Raw genomic sequence first — 19,709 nt, 5'->3', positions numbered from 1 at the left:
CACTGTTATATTAGATGTTTTCTCTGAGTCTTGCATATTCACTCAATATTTATCAGAATCAAAATCAAGTACAAAATCTGTGTGATGTTTTAGGGTGGAATTTAATTTTAAGTATTAAAAGGTTGATTGCCATAATACAGTAATAATTCAATCTATACCATTTAATAAAAAGTTTTACATTTACTGTTGTGGATCTTTCCTGGGAAAAACCCTCTGCTGAGGTTGAATGATGCATGTCATGTTTCCAGGCTGTGCAGTCAAGAACTGGTTATTATGAGCAGTGATAGCCACCAGACATAGAAAAGATTGCCACCTACAAAAACTTCATCAATACAAGAACCAAGGAGGAAGTCAAACACTGTTTGACAAATAATGCCATGTCAATTAGTACCAAAAACAAAACAAAACAACAAAACATGGATTTTGCGTATTACCACTTTAACTAAATGTATGGTTATACTGTAACCTTGATTCTCTGAGTTCAAACATTAACTCTTCACTCTGTTCACATTCCAAATGTACAGGGAATGATCCTCCTGCTTGTCAGGGTATGTGGATATAGCTTTAAGACACACCAGCTTGCCCAGCCACGCCCTACAGTTACGCCCTACCAATAAAACACCTGTGCTGTCACTGAGTCAATGATAGTTTGATCAAAACGTGTCCCGGGGCAGCCTAAAAGGAGATAGTCTCTCACACAGAGAACCAAAGTTACAATGTAACCATATGTTCTCTATTGCCTCAAGACTATCACTTCACTCCATCACATATTCCATATGTACGGGGTAATTCTTCAAGACACTTCTTGAGGAGGCACTGTAATCAACAAGCCCAACAGACCAATGTGCAATAAACAAACTAATTACAAATGTACACTATTTACAAACTAGCTGGGTCAAGGCCCCACAAGATGCAAAGGCCAAGCCTGAGAGGCAGAAGGGCTGGAAGGTTAGTCTGCAAGACATAAGATGTCCAAAGGAACACAGGTAAGGTTCCGCAAAGGCCAAACCTTTGAACAGAGAGGCCACTCAGATCAACCCACAGGTGCTAAGCAGACCAAGAGAGACAGCAAATGTTGGAAGGGAGGCATGGCCCAGTCGCATACTGATGAGTCACACCCAGCTCCTGCTCCCCAAAGGAGGGGCTACCTGCTACATTTAGACATCAAGTGGGCCCAAACCCCAAATGGGGTACGCACACCTGAGAACACTACACTTGCTGAATTGTGTCCACAACCCAGCAGGACAGCCTAGATTTCGACAAAGGCTTACCCAAATGACAAGAGTTGAAGCAGATGAAGAGCTGAACAGTCTTCTGACGGCCTGTGTGCATTGGATATATTCTGCCAAGGCCCTGACCTCCTTGTCTCCCAGAAGAGAGTGACCACAGCTTGATGGAACTTTAAGCAGGAATGGTGGATTGGGGTGGAAGGTTACATTTTACCTATCCAGCGAAAACCTGCAAGAGTCACTCTGAACTGACTGAGTGCATGGAGTTCGCTCATCCCCCTGGCAGAGGTTATAGCTAGCTGTTAAGGGAAAGTCATTTCAAGTCAGCAACCTCAAGGGGCTGAAAGGGGGAATGCTGAAGTGTACCAAGGACTATATCTAAGTCCCATGGAGGGACTGAAGGTCCAGTTCTGTGAACTGTAAGCCTCTGGGTACCTCTAAGAAACTGGGACATCATGGAGAAGCCCTCCTCGTGTAGTGCATATTCACCTATGCAAACTGCCTTGATTGCTGCCACCAAACCTTGTAGAGTAAGGGCAGACTTCCGTGCCTCCAACTGGGCTTCCGGGAACAGCAGGATGTCCTGGACTGTGGCCAAGGGAGCCACCTGGTGAGCCCTATATGTAGTGGTAAATACCCATCTAATGGTATGAGTAGGCAGCCCTAGTCCTAGTCCTCTTGCATAGTCCCCACTACAGGCTCTGGCAAGCCTAAAGCAAAGAGTTTGCACACATGGCGATCCAACCAAGAGATGTGTAATCGCTGAAAACCACAGCATGTGGGGCCAAAGAAGAGCCCCCAAAATCAGGCTCACCCCCTCCACTTGAACCCTTCAAGAACAGCTCATTACACCACAAGCAATACAGTGGTGTGGGGAATCACAACTGCCATAGCTGGAAGACATCACTGGGAGGCCACCAGCAAGGGAAGAGACAGAAAAACAGAACAAAGGAAAAAGCAATTCAGGGAGGCTACTCGTAGAGACAGACGTCCAAACTACTGTTTAACAGGCAAAGGGGATTGAGTGCTGTAACTCACACACGTAACCACACTTTTCTTTCAAAACACAACACAGATTGGCACACACTGCATTCTGACTCAGGTGGAGATCAAACAATCAGTAATTCCAAGCCAGCACAAATGCGTCATATTTAAACTAGAGGGTGTGGCCAGGCAAGCTGATGTTTCTTAACCACGTACCCTGACATGCAGGGGGATCATGCCCCGTACATATGGAATTGAAATGGAGTGGAGATAGTCCTTTCACTCAGAGAATCAAGGTCATAGTTTTAGTCAACAAAAGTAACACTGGTTCTCTGTTGTCTGAAGACAATCTCTCCACTCTGTTACGTATTCCATATATATGGGGAATGATCCCCCTGCTTGGCACCTTTTCAAGGAAAAAAACTAGATCAAAACCAAACAAAATAAATGTTTATTGATAAAAGCTATGATAAAGCATGACATTTTTGTTACAAAAAAAGAGAAATACCAGAAACAGACAAGTGAAAACACCACTCTGAGCTGAGTTTGGAACGAATCCCATCATTAGTTTTACACGGGGCATAAAAATGCAAACGGCTGAATAATTCAGATCTAACCAGAGGACACGTGGGGCTCAAATTGAGCATTATCTAAACATTCCTATAATAGTTTTTATCACCTTAAAAACCTTTAAATGTGACTAAAAGTAAGATGGATTTTAGTCAAAAGATTAAGACTCAAACTAAATCAAAATCAGTTGTCGATGGAGACCAGTGGGGACCAAACCCATGGAGAAACACATTTTATCGAGATGGCTATGCTATTTCTGAGATTCCCTCATGGGGCCATTTGGACCACAATGGGATTGAGTTTAATCATTCTGTTGTGAGTGTGACCCAGTGCATGCTGGCATAGTACATGGGCAAACTACTGCTGCACTGCACGTTGCACATTCACAAGACAAACAATAATGTGTTGCCAGACACAAATACATGCAAGAGCCCTTTTCCACGGAGTGCTGTGCGTCACTCAGGCAGAAACATTGCCACAGCCGATCACTCAGCATGGCAAGAGGGAGAATAGAAGTTGAACCCAGGCGACTGAGCAGCAAAGCATCACTGTCGCCTTGCTTCACCAGCCAGTTGCCTCTGACAGCACAAGATGTCTGATGACTAAGGCCAGTGCAGGCCTGACAATGATCTGAGATCTCCCTGTAATCTGTTCGCTAACTGCCAAGTTCACTAGGGCTTCACAAGCATACAGGCCCTGTCTGCCAGCCTCATGTCAATGTCAGGCACAAGGTTGGTTGATTTGTTGCCAAAGTGACATGGGAAATCTCCTCAGAGAAATCTAAAGGAGGATGCTTCTCCCATATGACTTTGTCCATGTTTCAGCAGGAGGTAGAAGCTGAAGGCTTTTTCACACCTGCCTTGTTTAGTCTGATTGAATCAAACTCTGGTGCATTACCCCCATGATAGTGTTAGTTTGGGCAAGCGTAAAACCAGCAATTTCACTCGGGCACAGACCACAACAAACAGAACCAAGACCCTGCTGAGGAGGTGGTCTTCCCACAGTTACAGACAAACTCTGGAGCAGTTTATTTGCAGTGTGAATGTGAACCGCCAAATATGTTTATATAATATAGTGAGTAATGAGGAAAAAACATCTGGGTGGAAAACATTTCCTTTCTCTGCCTTTCAACCTAGCGATATCTGTCTGACCCTGATCAATGAGCAGGCTGACAGCTCCCATTTGGCTTTTGTTGACACCTTTCGGTTTGTTTGAATTTATTGCCATGTGAAATGAAATTGAACCAAATTAAGAATGCAACAAAGTATCACCTATTCCACTGATTCAAATCACAACAAACATGCTACAGGTGAAAATGACCTAAAACTCTTGGGGTCATCTCAAGTTATCAGCTTGTTTGCAGTGTGGTATTGTGGGAACATTATATCAAGGTTTTTTACCTTATATGAAAATCTTTCTTTAAAGGTACTACATGTAGCAAGCAGAGGTGAAATAGAATATAGCTCATCCATGATCCATACAGCCTACCCCCCATGGTTTGTTATGCATGTGAACTACGGATCACTTAAAATTTAACCATCACAGTGTAATAAGATTTACTATTGCTGTTAGTTTATGAAGTATTAAACGACAATATCTTGATGCAGAGTTGTGAGAAAAGATGGATGAGAGAGGTGTGTGCTGTGTCTTAAGTGGAAAACACACGCACCCATAGTATGTGTGAAGAGAGCATGCTGTTGCTTGCACTGCCAAAGCAACCAGGGCTAAAGGAGGTAAGAACTTGGCACGTCTGCTGCATCTCAAAGCAAAGTTCTTCCCTGAAACCCAGCTGACATAGTTCGTGTCAAACACTGCACACCGCCTATTGATCACGAGTCTGATAAATCAGTCAGTCGACTACATACATCATAAACGCAGCTATAAAGACTTCTCCACTATGTTGATCAAATGAGTTGGAGGGCGGAGTTGGAGTTCCTATAAATCCATCTAGAGACTGAAGAAAACCTCACCTCTACACTTGACATCTGGCCTCACAAACATCAAGCTTAGACTGTTATTCAATATTGAAAGTTAACCAGTGCTGCTCCTCTTACTATGGCAACATCTCATAAGGAGATGCTCTAATGAGAGGGAGGGACAGTGGCCAATTTGCGAATTTTCTCTTCTCTGAAGACAGAAAGGAAGACAATTAACTTTATGCAATATACTATGTATTTTTCCAGCCAGAACAACAGCACCCACTTCCTTTTTGTGCCATAAAGCAATACATTTTGTCTGCCAAATCTGACAAAGTGTGACACAATGTTAAATGCTGTGTAGAAAATGAATGAGGCTGCCAATTTTCACCATGACAGGCTTATTTATTTATGCGGTAATAATTTATCTATGAGCCTTTTTCCACCTTAACATATGCAGCTTCATTTTTTCTCAGTATTAATCAGGATCACACTTGTGGTCCAGTTCCTCGAGTGCAGTGATATTATCCTACATAGCCTCTTGTTGCCTCTTTCTTCCATCAAACTCTGCTGAACGTCATTCTTTGACCAGATAATAATAAGAGATCAGAACTCATCGTTGGTCAATGTTGCCATTTTTATTCTACTTGGCTTCCTCAAATGCTTGACAGTTTACAACAAAATGCATCTAGTCAAACCAGCTCTCACTGCCAGTTGCTTCATTGATGTAAAAGTGTGTAACCAATCTGTGATTAACGGTGCTGAGGCCCTGCCCCCGTGGTTCTATTGGCTCTTGTTACATATCAAGCAAATCTAGTGGAACTGGAACTGGACACCACGAATCCTGCTGTAATTCAGTGAGTTCTGGCCATGTCTTTATCAGATGATGAAGTCAGTGCTTGTCACACCTATGAGCCACTGCTCAACATTAAAGCAATTAACCAAACATAGTCAGTTAATTGAATGCATCATCAGGCATCACCACAGCAACTTTTAGACCGGCTAATTGCTTGTTTTTTCATTCATCTATGCCTTAACAATGAGAACAGAAGAAATACTCAAATTTAGATAGCTGTTGGTATCAGAACCCGATGAAACCTACCTCCAGGAATGAAACAGTTCTGGATCTCAGGAATCGGCACAAAATTTGAAAACGTGACTGTGGTGATTCATAAGGACTGGATCCAGGCTAGAACTGGACCATCAGTGAATGCAAAATCCAGCGTTCCTGTTTTTCAGTGGCAAAGAAATGGTGAAAGGTTTGGTACCATTGCAGTGGAAGAAGACCTTGTGGTATAATGCCGTATCCAACATCTTAGGAGACTGCAAGTCTGCATTAACATGCACACTGGTACTCCGAATACAAGACTCAGTCATGCATGAAGCTTACCAGTTGTTTCATACAAACACACACACACACACACAGTCTAAGGTTCTATAGTTTTCCTACTGGGTTCGTTACTTAATGGAAATGTGCAGAACATCTGACTATCCTGAACATACAGGGTGTCCACAAAGTCTTATACAATTTTAAAAATCTATTACAAAAGCAATTGATGAGATCTGTTAATCAGATTTGTTCTATGTACTCAGTGGTTATCAAAGTTTTTCGTGTAGATATTGTGTATCGAACAAAGATACGGGACTTCAACGACCTGAAGCAAAAGATCACAGATGCCATTGCCACCATTGATGAGGCTATGCTACAGCGAATATGGAAAGAAATTGAGTACCGTCTTGATGTGCTTCATGCAACTAATGGTGCCCATATAGATGTGTATTAAATGAGGCAAAAAAAAAAAAAAAAAACTTCACTATCTACTCCTCATTTTGTAATAATTTCCACAGATTTGTCTATTCATTTGCTTTTGTAATAAATTTGTTAAATTGTAAAGAGACTTTATGGACACCCTGTAAATAGAATGTGCATGTGAACACAGTGGGAAGCTACTACCAGAGATGGAGGTTGGAAGGTCCTACAGTGCACACAGGAAACTGTTCTGTAGGTGCAGAAGCAACATTACAAAGACAAAACTACATAATTACATGAATGAAAAAATATTGTACCTCTGTTGTGCTTCTTTGACCACCACTTGTCTCAGTTTTAAGTCAAGCTGACATTTTACACCTTATGGTACAACTCAGTCATTAATTACGTTAAACCAACAGTAATATAGCCTGTGATAGTAACAAATCACAACTGGATGACTAATTCTAGTGTTTCTTATGCTGTTGGCAAGAAAGTGCTGGCAGAGCTAGGGAAACCACCACAGCTCCAGAGGCCAAAGACTAATCTAAAGAGTTGTGAAGTCTGTCTAGTGATGGACAAACATGAAAGAAGGTGGCTTTCATTTCGTTAAGCATCCCCTGTGACTGTGCCTTTATTTTCGTAGTACCTCCAAAACCACACCAGTCCTCCACTACTTACAGCATCAAGGAAAGTTCAGCTGATAATGAACCCCAGAAGAGTGGACCTGTCTTTGGCTATGACAGCTGGTAATGTCCCAAATATGATTTCCCCCCTCCACCTCACATGTAACACAGTCTGTCATATTTTTTTGCCCCATGGCAGCTTGGCTTAGCCGGGGTTATCAGGGAAGACAAGGAGACACAACAATGAAAAGGAAGACAGCTCACTTGACTGATACTTGAGGAGACACCTGAATTCAGTCAAAACTCAAAAACATACTGTAACTGAAATGTTTTGGGGACGAACACAGACCTTTTGTTACTGTTACTCACGTCTATCTTTTCATCATCATGCCAGCTCATATTGGTATAGGACATGGGTTACATCCTAGAACGGGCAAAATGAAAAAGAAAACAGCTATGCATATACATATATATAGCTGATTTTACATCAGCAATTTAAAATTTAGCATGAAGGCCTGTGGCAAAGCATAGTTGTCTAGGAGGTCATGGAAACTTAAACAAATTTGCAATACAACCAAATCAGTACCCAATTTCCCCTTGGCGATCAATAAAGTATTTCTGATTCTGGTTCTGATTCTGTAACATGCTACTTTGGAGTGTGTTTGAGGCAGATTAATAAACATGTTCTTCAACAAGACAAAAATGTTGAATCAGATGTTTATGTTTCAGAACAAAAGCTACAAATAGTAACAGAGTTTATGTATCTCAGAATTATGACTGACTCCAATCTCTCCATTTCTCCCTCAAGGCTCAGGAAAAAAAAAAAAATCAGGAACTGCAATTCAGGAACAACATGTCAACTCAATCTGCTAAGATGTACATGTGTTCAATCGTCCCTCACATTACCCACTGTTTAACGAGCTGCTCACAGGCTAATTACACAACACTGAAACCACTACTGTATAAACAAATACTTCAAACCCTTAATAAGAAACCTCATCACTTCCACCACTGCTCAGTTTTAAAGAAATATAACTTCCTGACCTTGGCAAGTCTGACAAAAGATGCAACTCTGTGTGAGTTGCAAAAATTTACCTGGTCAGATTAGAGGCTCCGTTAGGATGCGGCATGTGGCACTGCTAGAGGAGAGGGAACTGCATCATCCCACTGAGGAAACGACACTCTTGCTTAACTCCTGGTTAACTGCAATAATATTTATTTGTTATTTGTTAGTTTTATTTGTGTGCAGTGTGCTTCATGGTTTTCATCTGGCTTCATTCTACTATATGCTCTATGCTGCTTAAGGTGCATGGAAACTCCGGCTTTGTAACCTCACAACACGTTTAATTTTCATGACTTTATGCTAAACTTTAAAAAACTGCAAAATGTAATAACATTTTATTTGTCTGTTAATGGAGTGTTGCAAGATGATTTGATCATATATCACAAGCAATCCCCTCACTTTTCCTCTTGTCTGGGTCTGGTATGGGCGTGTCTTGGAAGGGTCTGTTCTGGAGTCTGTAAGTTGCACATACTCTTAAAAAAGAAAAAAAGACATCACTTGTGACATGTTAAAACATACTAAATTAATTCTGGGTGATTGTGGTACATTCACAGAAATGTTTATTAATGTTCATTATCCCTGTAAATGAAATAAAACAAAATAAGATTGTTTACCAAGGTTATTGCGGGTGAAATCAAGGCATCAGAGACCAGTAAGGTAACACTATGGCTCATGTTAGCCTGCACAGACTGAACCCTGAGAAGCTCTTCCTTCCAAACCCTTTCTTATCAGAGAGGTTGTTGCATTTCATCACCTCCACTGAACCACTGAAGCAGACAGCCAAAGCCCGTGGCCACGTTCCTAATGGCATAGTATATGACCTCCAAATCAACTTCCTGTCAGAAGCATGACACACCCAGTGAGAGATGATCAGAAAAGACTGACCCTCCAGTCAGAACAGAGGGAAGGGAGTTTGTCAGGTGAGTGACTCAGTCATGTTTTCTTGTACAGGATTAAGGTGCTATAAAATGAACTGCAACTGTGTGGTTATGATAGGTGGTTTCTTCACTCAAACGGGAGCAGAATGAAATGTACCCCTTCAAAACAGGAGTGCAAAGAGAGCAAGATGAGAGGTGACTGAGAACTGGCCTCTGGTGGGTCAGATGACTGAGGCCTGTCCTATAAAGGCACAAAAAGACAGTGTATTAAATTTATCTAGAAGTTCTCCTCTACTTTTGTGTAGCAAGCACAACTACATATTAAGTGGGCCACATGCAGTGAACACAAACTGTGAATATTAATTCCTCAACAATGAACTGAATTCGGTGACAGTAAGACAAATTAACACTTGAAAACAACTTGTTTAGGGTTAGGTTCAGCCCACTAAACCTTCCACAGGGATAATCCACCCATTTTGAAAAATTTGATATTATTTCCCTTGCTTGTTCTGTAGGACAGTAGTAGTGCTATCTTCCTGGCATTATTACTGAGTGCTGGATACTGGCTGGATGCTCCAAATGCTAACTGTTAGCCTCCTGCCATTGAGGTGGACTTCCCCCCAGCTAGCTGCTTTAAAGTACTTGCCTTAATCCACTCAAAGAAGGTTTAACATCACTTTTTTTTTTTTTTTTTTTTTTAACATTAAACTGTATGGTCTTGTTAGTGGTCTTGTCTTGTTGATATTTTGAAAGCAAAACTAGAATGGGAGTGCTTTGTGTTCACAGAATGCAGAAGTCCAGAAGTCCATCCCGTGACACTAAAGAAAATTTATATTCATTCATAATCTAACCATTTTTTGTCATTGAGTCTCTTAGTTACACTAATATTGTTCATGTGAGTTGGCCATTTTGAGTTGGTTTCATTGTTTTTTCTTTGAAAACAAAACATAACCAGAAGACACCAGCACCGCAACTGGCAGAGCTGATACTACAGATATGCACATCCCATCAACTGACAGGATTGGCACACTCAGGAACAATGAGAGAAACATAGCACCACTACTGGCTTACATAGCAGATGGGGGCACAGGTAAATGAAGTAATACCAAATTTTTCAAAATGGGTTAACTATCCCTTTAAAGTTTAGTTAAGACTGGGGTAAGGCTTTGCTCATTCTTGAATAAGAAGATCTCTAATTCAACATTCAGTGTTCATCCAAGACAAATCCTTTTCACACAGGTTGACAGTTAACCCAGGATGGAGTTGAGGACAAACACAAAGACAAATACCACCTCTTTTTTCTTAAGCAAAAGCCATACTTACAGAATACACATCATATATCCTGTGACCATGCAGGCTATTGGTTTTGCTTGGCTCTTCCAAAACCAGCATCTTGTGCCAAGACTGTCCATCAAATGGAGCAATAACTAGTCCTACCCATCCGTGTCATCATTAAGATGCAAAAACAGAGAGAGAGGGCACCAAAGCCCAATCAATGACCCATCCAGGCAGGCACAGAAAACACACTCCAATCAGACTGGCACAGGGCTCCTTCCATTTCCCCAGGAGCTTTTGTCAGCTGGAAGCCAAACTAATAAACAATTCAGAACCTGGGCTCACAATGACAGCACATCATTAACTTCGCAAATGCTGTCTATATTTACTCAGGCAAATTCAGTATCTCATGTGAAAATGATTTATGTATGAATGCTATGAATGTAAATAATGTAGAAGGCTTTGTCCTGATACAGGTCTGTGACTTCCAATTTATAATTCAAAATATCCATTTGCAGACCAAGAATAAAGTTGCCATTTCAAAAGTCAACGGTACGCTGCACTCAGCTTCCCTAGAATGCACTTTCTACTCTTCACCTGGAATACATTCTATTCTATTCTATTCTATTCTATTCTATTATATTCTATTCTATTCTATTCTATTCTAGTGTGTTTCAAGCATGCTCATGTTCTAGACCTCCAAACTAACTCTCTTTAAGCTCCCAAAACTCACTTGATTTCAGGACTCAGATATGAAAAGCCATTTTGGTTTGTGTTCATTATGTAGTTGTCTTTGTGTCATGCCCTCCAAGAAATTCAAAGAAGCCATGTTGTAGCCATGTCTACCGAATTAACCCTTTGAAACCTTAGCAAATTCACTTGATTTCTTTCAAAAATATGGGAAAAAGGCAATAAGATACATAAGATAGACAAGATAGATAGATAAGACAGACAGACAGACAGACAGACAGACAGACAGACAGATAGATAGATAGATAGATAGATAGATAGATAGATAGATAGATAGATAGATAGATAGATAGATAGATAGATAGAAATTTGGACCTTGGATAGAAAAAACTGTTTAACTTTTGTCTAAACTGAGACCATATTTTTTTTAATGTGGTGTATTGTGAGGAAGGAAAGGGTGACTTAGCTGTGACTAATGCTGGCAGTGAAGTTATGGGCAGGAATTTGTTTCTGACCGACACCAGTCCACACTGGGAAAGTGGAAACAGTGGACAATGTCAGGGATTTTTTGCAGCCCAATAGTAGTTCCTGAGGTTTGGAGGACCTAATCCTTTCCTTGTGAAATTCCTTGTGTACTCTGGGATGTTTGTCTCCCCATAAAAAGGCTAAGATCAGCTTGTCTATAGACTTAAAAAAGGGACTTTGAAAGGAAAACAGGTAAACACTGAAATAGATATTAACCCTGGTGAAATATTCATGTTTATGCATGTAATTCTATCTGCCAGGGATAAACAAAGGGTGCTTCATCTATGGAAACCGTGTTTCATTTTACCAATCAGTGGTGTAAAATTATTATCTTCCATGACCAGAAAAGGTTAAAGTAATATTACTGCTGAGATTCTTAAAACCAGGTTTAGACATGCGAAAGGGCAAAGTTGTGTGTTCTATCTGTAGGGCAACATTATTGACAGGGAAACATACACTCTTCAAAAGGTTCAATTTATACCCCGAGAAGGTACCAAAGCTGTGTCAGGTCTCCACTATATGCCAAACAGTTGACACTGGGTCCGATTTGAATAATAAAAGGTCATCAGCATATAGGAAAACCCTGTGCTTTATGCCTCCTCTGTGAATATGTTGAAAGAGTGCTGAGGATTTAAGAGTTGGACGTGGACTAAGGGTGAATCCCTGTCTTGTACCCCTTGAAAGTAGTAAAAAAAAAACTGTGAACATAGTTTGTTTGTAACCACTGCACTCCATGGATGCGGAGAACGCCTTCTCCACATCCATGGAAATCATTTCAGGGATCTCCAGGAATGTGGAAGAGTGAACAACATCAAGTACTCAGTGGACGTTGGTGAAAGAATGGCGGGCCAGGAAGAAGCCTGTCTTATCCATTAAGATGATGTCTGTCATAATAATGTCCAACTTGGAGGCAATGAGTTTGGCTAAGTTTAACTTCTGCCCAAGACTGTCTCATCTGAGGTGAACAGAATCTTTTTATGAATTAAAATGTGTGTTTCCCTTTCCTTAGAATTGAAATTTGAATGAAAGATATCCTGTATCCTGGATTTCCCTTGTCTAAAGTTGACTGCTTTTTCAGGTGTGTTTCCTGGAGAAAAGCTTTTAGGTTTTTAAAATGGGCTAGTATCTCAGCCCGCTTCACTGGTATGTTAGCCAGGTTCTACTGGGGACAATGTAGCCAAATGCAGAGAGGTTGGTTAATGTTTTCGGCATAAAAGCAACTGGGTGACAGACACACAATAACCACAAGGCACAGTACGATCCAGATCAAAAGCGGTCGTCTGGTAATCGATAGCTTCCCGCTCAATCCCCAGCTCCTACAGAGTGTGTTGAAGTGGCTTTGAGCAAGATACTGAACCCCTCACTGCTCTTGATGGACAGCTAGGCACCTTTGCTTTGAGTAGTCAGTAGTCAGTAGACTAGAAAAGCGCTATAGAAATGCAGTCAATTTACCTTATTGAAAATATATCTGTTTCAAATTATGTAACTCATGCCCACATACTTTCCAGTGTCCTTTCCATTAGCATGGATGTTAAGCAATAAATCCACTAGAGGGCAGCTCAGAGTCAAAAGTTTCAAACAACAACAAATATGGCGATGGTGGAGGCAGCCATAGTAATGGACCTGCTACAAAGTGGCAAAATGGAGGCAGCGGTGAGGAGAGGTCTTTAAATTCATCATGACAGGAGAGGTCTTTTCTTCAGGATTATCGGTATTAGAATGTGTTCCCTAAACCTATATAGTTTTAATAAGCAGGAATTTCACTCTTTTTATATTTATTTGTGGTTAAAATCCAATGATAAAACAAACAAACAAACAAAAAAAAACTTCCAGTTTAAGTCATCCCCACTTTTTTTCCCGAATCTGAATCTGAATTAGTTTGCCCCAAAACAAATACAAATAGTGGTGCCTTGGCACACCCCTAACTGCTAGCATTCCAGATATGCTTGTGCTAGGCCGTGTTATTGGAGCTTGTGTGGAAGTTTGCTTTTATTTCGAGTTGCTCATTTAATGGACAGGATGCTTCTCAAGGCTTTTCTGGCTACGTACAATGTAGTTCTAGTGTGATGTTTTAGAGATAGAAATAGATTAAAGTAGAAATGGATTAATTGAACAGGAGGCCTTCAAATGCACATCTCGCCTGCTCATTGCCAAATCAGAACCCCTCAAGGACCCATTCTATTCTATTTTGAGCTGAAAAGGCACAATAAGTGAGAGTGACATCTTGCTTAAAGAGCAAAAACCTGCCAAGTACACACCACCATAAATCAAACGAACAGGATACAGATTAAAGGAAAAACTTGAGTAAAATGAGTGGAAAAGCATGAGTGCAAATGCATCCATACAGGTGTTCTGCATGAAACAATTAAGCATCCCATCATGTTCTACCATGTATAAAAATGTTGAACAGGGCCAGCTGACCTCAATTTTGGATCAAGATGGCAAGAAGGAGAAAAGTTCTATGTGACTTTGAAAGAGGGCTCATTATTAGGGCACAGACGGCAGGAGCTTCAGTCATAATGACTGGTTTAACCAGCGAGTATTTCAACCTGGAACAATGACTAAAACAAACAAACATATCTATATGGAAGACATCACAAAATAAATTGCAGTCGAAAGTGCACATTCAATGACTATGATGCTTGCACATTAGTGATATATGCAAGGAAAAAAGAGTGACTCTTCCTCAGGTGACTGGCAATGTCAGTGTAGGATGTGATCAGACTGCCAGAGTGTCAACAACTACATAGAAAGGGATATTATATTAGGGCTGCGGTGCATAAACCCCTCATTAAAAAGGCAAATGCATATTTAACAGTTGAGTGGCACTGGTCTACGGAGATATGGAAAAATGTGATGTGGTCAGATGAATCATCCTGGACAGGGTGGGAGAGAACATGTGTTGTGCTACAGGCCTGAATGCTGGACCCCCACAGTGACGGGGTCCACTTGAGGGGGAGCATCTACCTGGCATGGTTTGGCTCCACTTGTCCCCTTAGAGGGAAGGCTCACTGAAAATCAATACAAATTTATTCAGAGTAATCACCTTTATGCTATGATGAAACATTTCTATCCTGATGGGAGTGACTGGTATGAAAATGCCCCTATCCACAGAGCATGAGGGCTCACTGACTGGTCTGATGAGGATTAAAATTATGTAAATCATATGCTATGGCCTTCACAGTCAACAGATCTCAACCCAGCTGAATGCATATTGGAGGTCTTGGACCAACATGTTAGACAGTGTTTTCCACCACCATTATCAAAATACCAAAGGAGGGAATAGCTTATGGAAGAATGGAGCTCCATCGCACCAGTAGCATACCAGAGACTTGGAAAATCTATGCTAAGGTGCACTGAAGCTGTTCCAGGCACTTGTGGTGGCTCAACACCAGAAAGTTTATGTTTTCTTATAGTTTTTCCTTTAAATTGTCTTCTGTCAGTACTTCTGATGGAAGAGATACATATATACATAAATACATACAAATAGCTCGTTTTGATGTAACTACAGTGCACATTATGTTCTAGCAGTTTTTTGTTTTGCTGTTGGCTTTTTATTAAAATAAAAAAGTCATGTCATCCTCCAACATGATAGAGATTCTTCTCTGACCATAGGTGGTGAATTCATTTTAATTACTATTTTTACTTAACAGCTTCAAGAAGCCTGCCTAAACCTGCCTCAAGGAGCTGCTCACCCATCTAGAAGGAATTTCATTAGTATGGCTTTCAATGGAGCATTTTAGCGTCCACTGATGGTTTAAACGTTGTGTCCAAGACATTTCCACCCTGAGAAGAATAATATTCTAGGAGAAACACTGAATCATTATTCACCTAATTGTTATCCCATTTCTTAGTCTAAAAAATGTCCAAATTTAAAAAACACTCAGATTCAAAACAAAACGTTCACTATCATCAGCCTCGGGCTGAAAATACTGGCACCAGTATCAGTCTTCAAAAACCATTTCAAATGAACCTTATATGAAACTCTGTAAGCAACGTGAAGGGTAATGTTTAACAGCATCATATTCATGGCCCTGCCAAGTCCTGCCACAGGGAAGCTGGTTTGCTGCCCGGACAAACTGAAGAACGACTGACTATTATGCTAGCCTTGAAACACATACAGTATATGAAACACATACAGCCATACCCACACATACGCAGAGCAAACTCCACTGGCGGTTCTGCATGTGGACCGGTCTGACACACACATTATTCTACTTTGAGGGTGTGCAGCAGAACACACCATGCAAACCACTGCCAGGGCATAACTCACATATGGGTCTTTTGCAACTGTGATTGTACATTTCAACAATAATGTAGTGGATAAAACCGGGAGGCTTCAACTAGATTTACATGAGATTAGTTTGATAAGACTTTGTCCAAAGGAGAGGATTTTTGTAGGTGATCTATTGTATTGTTATTTCATTTAGTATGCCTTGCCTGAGGAAATTAGACATGCTAAATAAGTGTCTTCTGTTTTATTTCATTTCAATTCTCAAAACCCAACTGTACAAAAAAAGCCTTTTCATAACTGGAATTACATGTTTTATAGTCAATGAAAATAACTTTAGTAATAGTAGTGTCAGTAGTAATAGTATAATAATACTATAATACTTATACTAAAGATAATTGATTAAATTTAATGAATAATCATAATCAATAACATAATGACTGTAATTTATGTATGGTCATTTATACTGTACTTACATTTTATGTTAATTTTATTTAAGAAGGGAAAATGCACATTAATTAACATAAACCCTTGGGTCCATTATAGCCATGCTGGCTAATTTTCAGCTGCAGTCTATGGGCAGGTTGATGGTTTATAAAAATAAGCACATAAGGGCACAATAAAGCAGAAATGGCACACAGCAATTTAACAGTAACAGCAAAGGGGAAATCATGCAGCATGGCAGCACACAAGCTTGTAGCATACCAACACACACAGCATAACATAAACAGCTAAATTACAGTCCCATAAAACATAGACCACAAGACAAATTGAGTCATATGCTTCAATATCAGATTACTTATAGCCACACATAAAGCAGCTGACAAAGTATCAACACAGAGGTTATATCAAACACTAAATAAGACAACAAATCACAAGTAACACACCACAATAAACACACACAATCACAATAACATAACCAATTAATGTCTTTGAAATATTGCTTTTTGCTATGTTTTTATTTATTTATTTATTTATTTTTGCAAGTGTCTAAAACGAATAAGGGGAGGCGAGAAGTGCAGCCACTTATAAGTACTGCAGTAACTCCAACAAGGATACCTTGAGCTACGTCAAGTTCTAGTGAAACTCCCTCAATGACCACAGGAACCACCTCAGCAACAGCATTCCCTAAGGGATTCCCAGAACCATCTCATGGACTCCAAGAACCAACTCCAAGGACCCCCAAAACTCCCTCAAAGACCACTAAGAACACCTTGACAACTGGTAGAACCTCACCAGGAGCCACTGGAACCCATCAAAGATTCCCAAGTGCTCCAGCATCTAAACTCTGTAGCGTTATATAATAAAAGAATTAATAGACGTTAACTAGACTCCTACAGCCAAGCAGCAGCCGTTCAAGAATACAGACAGAAAAAAAAAAAACATAAATTGACTTATTAAGGCATTGGGCAACTACAACCCACCAGAACAGTTTCATACATTTTCAGGCATGGATTTTCCAAGTCTCTGGAACACTACTGGAGGGATGGAGCTCCAATCCTCCAAAAAGATATTCCCTCATTTGCTGCTTGATGATGGCGGTGGAAATCACTGTCTAACACGCTGGTCCAAGACCTCCCATATGTCTTCACCTCGATTGAGATCTGTTGACTGTGAAGGCCATAGCATATAATTTATATAATTTTAACCCTGATCAGACCAGTCAGTGAGCCCTCATGCCCTGTGGATGGGGGCATTGTCATACCAACCACTCCCACTGGGATAAAAATGTTTCATCATAGCATAGAGGTGATCACTCTGAATAAATTTGTATTGATTTTCAGTGAGCTTTCCCTCTAAGGGGAAAAATGGAGCCAAACCATGCCAGGTAGATGCTCCCCCTCAAGTGGACCTCATCAGTGTGGGGGTCCAGCATTCAGACCTGTAGCGACATGTATTCTTTCACCTGTCCAGAAAATGGTGAAGGATGATTCATCTGACCACATCACATTTTTCCACATCTTGATAGACCAGTGCCACTCAACTATTAAATGTGCATTTATCTTTGTTTTCAGGAGTTTATGCACTGGAGCCCTACCAGCAAATACCCCTCTGTGTACCGTATATTTTGGCAGAATGGTTTTTCATCCCTGTAGTTCCAGAGACTTGTAGAATCTATGCCCAGGTGCACTGAAGCTATTCTGGTGGCCCAACACCTAACTAAGGCACTTCATATTGGTTTTTCCCTTAATTTGCCACCATTCTGTATGTGTCAAAAAGAGTGGGTTCTGCTTGAATTTTCATCCCTCTCTCTCTCTCTCTTTCTCTCTCCCTCTCACACAGGCACACACTTTTCTCTGCATGCGCCCACACACGTGCGCGTGCACGCTGACCTCACGCAGGCCCAGCTCTGATGTTATGACAGCTTAAAGAGACTGATAGTGTAATGGTGATTCACGATGTAAGCGCTCCGCACCTTGACAGCACAGTATTGATAATGCTCTCTAAGTGGTCAAATCATATTCCGCCGTCACTGCTGGGCTTTTTTGGGCCTCCTTCCTCCTGGTTGAGTCACTGACAACGTTATGTAATTACTGCACTGAGGCCAAACAACAGCCTAAACATACCCACCAGATCCCCTCGTCTTTTTCAGTTTTGTTCCTCTATACCCGCCAACCCCCCACCCCCACCCACCCAATCCTCAGATAGTGTAGACTGAGGTTTTTCTCTCGACATCGAGCTCTCCACGCCTTTCAGAGGCTGCGGACGCGTGCACGGAATAACTTAACAGTGGTGAAACATCCCATCTCTCTCTCTCTCTCTCTCTCTCTCTCTCTCTCTCTATCACACACACACACACACACACACACACACACACACACACTGCCTGTCATCCTCTGTCTCTCTCCCTCTCCCTCGTTGTAACTCAGCCTCAACCGGTTGTGACACCGTGGGGAAGTAGTTGATGCATACGGAGTGGCTTTGACACATTGCGGATCTCTCCATGGTGCTGAAAGGAGGAGGAGGAGGGAGGGGGCGTGTGAATCTTTTTAGTTTCCTTCAGGAGCGGCGCTGCACCAAGCTAAGGGTGAAACGGACTGGAAGGGATTTCTAGTGTCTCCATCTGATGGAGACAGCACTGGCGAACGATGAGAGGGGAAAACTAGCCCGATAACTTGCGTCACGTGTTTTTCACTACTTGCACCAGCTTGCGCTGCGCTGTACCGTAGGCTGCTGTATGTTTCAGTGACAGAATGTATACGGTAACTTACCATGTTGACTTCCGACACCATGTCAATACTGGCGATGTCTATGCTCATGCCAACATCCACAGGGGCACCTTGGAAATCCAATATGAGAGCATTATTAAGCATTTCAACAGCCTGCTAAGCATTAGATGTTAGTCATGAACACAGCCTACACTGTTGGCTTTGCTCCCAAAACGTGTTTACCTCCAAAATCGGGCCGCAGACGAATGTCATAACCCTTTAGTAGCTTGTCCACGGTGGCTTTCACATATGACATGTTGCTAGGCTCGTTGGCGCTGAGGATGGAAAATGCATATGGATTCAAAAGTCGGGAATGAAAAGAAGGAGCGGACTAAGGGCCTGGCTAAAATAAGACATCACATTGTGTTATTAAGGGATCTCACCTTTGAGCCCCGCACACCATGGCCACCACCAGGGACAAATAGCAAATCCCCCAGCGTCCGCGGTCCAGAGTAGTCCACATCACTAAATCAGATCAGGCCGACGACTTTGACATAAGATCTCAAGGATGTAAGTTAGTCTCAGGCTGCCCAATTATTCCAAGACCAACGCATGCGCGTCGTTTTACCCACATCAAAGCGTCGTGGCGAAGTGCAGCAAAAACGCGAATTTGGATGAAAATGTTGTGAACGGAAAGTAAATAAATAAATAAAAATGCCTAGGTGTAGGCGCTTCACCTGGAGAGAGGATGTTGGCGCATGAAGCGGCGTAGATGCATGCAGTCGACCAAATCCCATCTACATCAATATGCTCGGTAGACCCCCAC

At 41.3% G+C, this 19,709-nt stretch overlaps 1 protein-coding gene across 1 annotated transcript in view; it reads right to left on the bottom strand.

The window, feature by feature from the left end:
• gabrb1 (gamma-aminobutyric acid type A receptor subunit beta1) overlaps positions 1-19,406 on the bottom strand; it is a 76,110-nt gene extending 56,704 nt beyond the window's left edge. Inside the window, exons 1-3 of the mRNA XM_030044970.1 lie at positions 19,327-19,406; positions 19,127-19,218; positions 18,947-19,014 (exon numbers count right to left, since the gene is read on the bottom strand). Of these exons, the coding sequence (XP_029900830.1) occupies positions 18,947-19,014; positions 19,127-19,218; positions 19,327-19,406 (240 nt within the window). The remainder of the gene's footprint in view (positions 1-18,946; positions 19,015-19,126; positions 19,219-19,326) is intronic.
• Positions 19,407-19,709: the final 303 nt, after the last annotated feature.

Source organism: Myripristis murdjan, chromosome 22, assembly GCF_902150065.1.
Source record: "Myripristis murdjan chromosome 22, fMyrMur1.1, whole genome shotgun sequence".
In the NCBI taxonomy this organism is placed as follows: domain Eukaryota; kingdom Metazoa; phylum Chordata; class Actinopteri; order Holocentriformes; family Holocentridae; genus Myripristis; species Myripristis murdjan.
The sequence above is the reverse complement of the archived record's forward strand: the minus strand, read 5'-3'. Positions and strand labels throughout refer to the sequence as shown.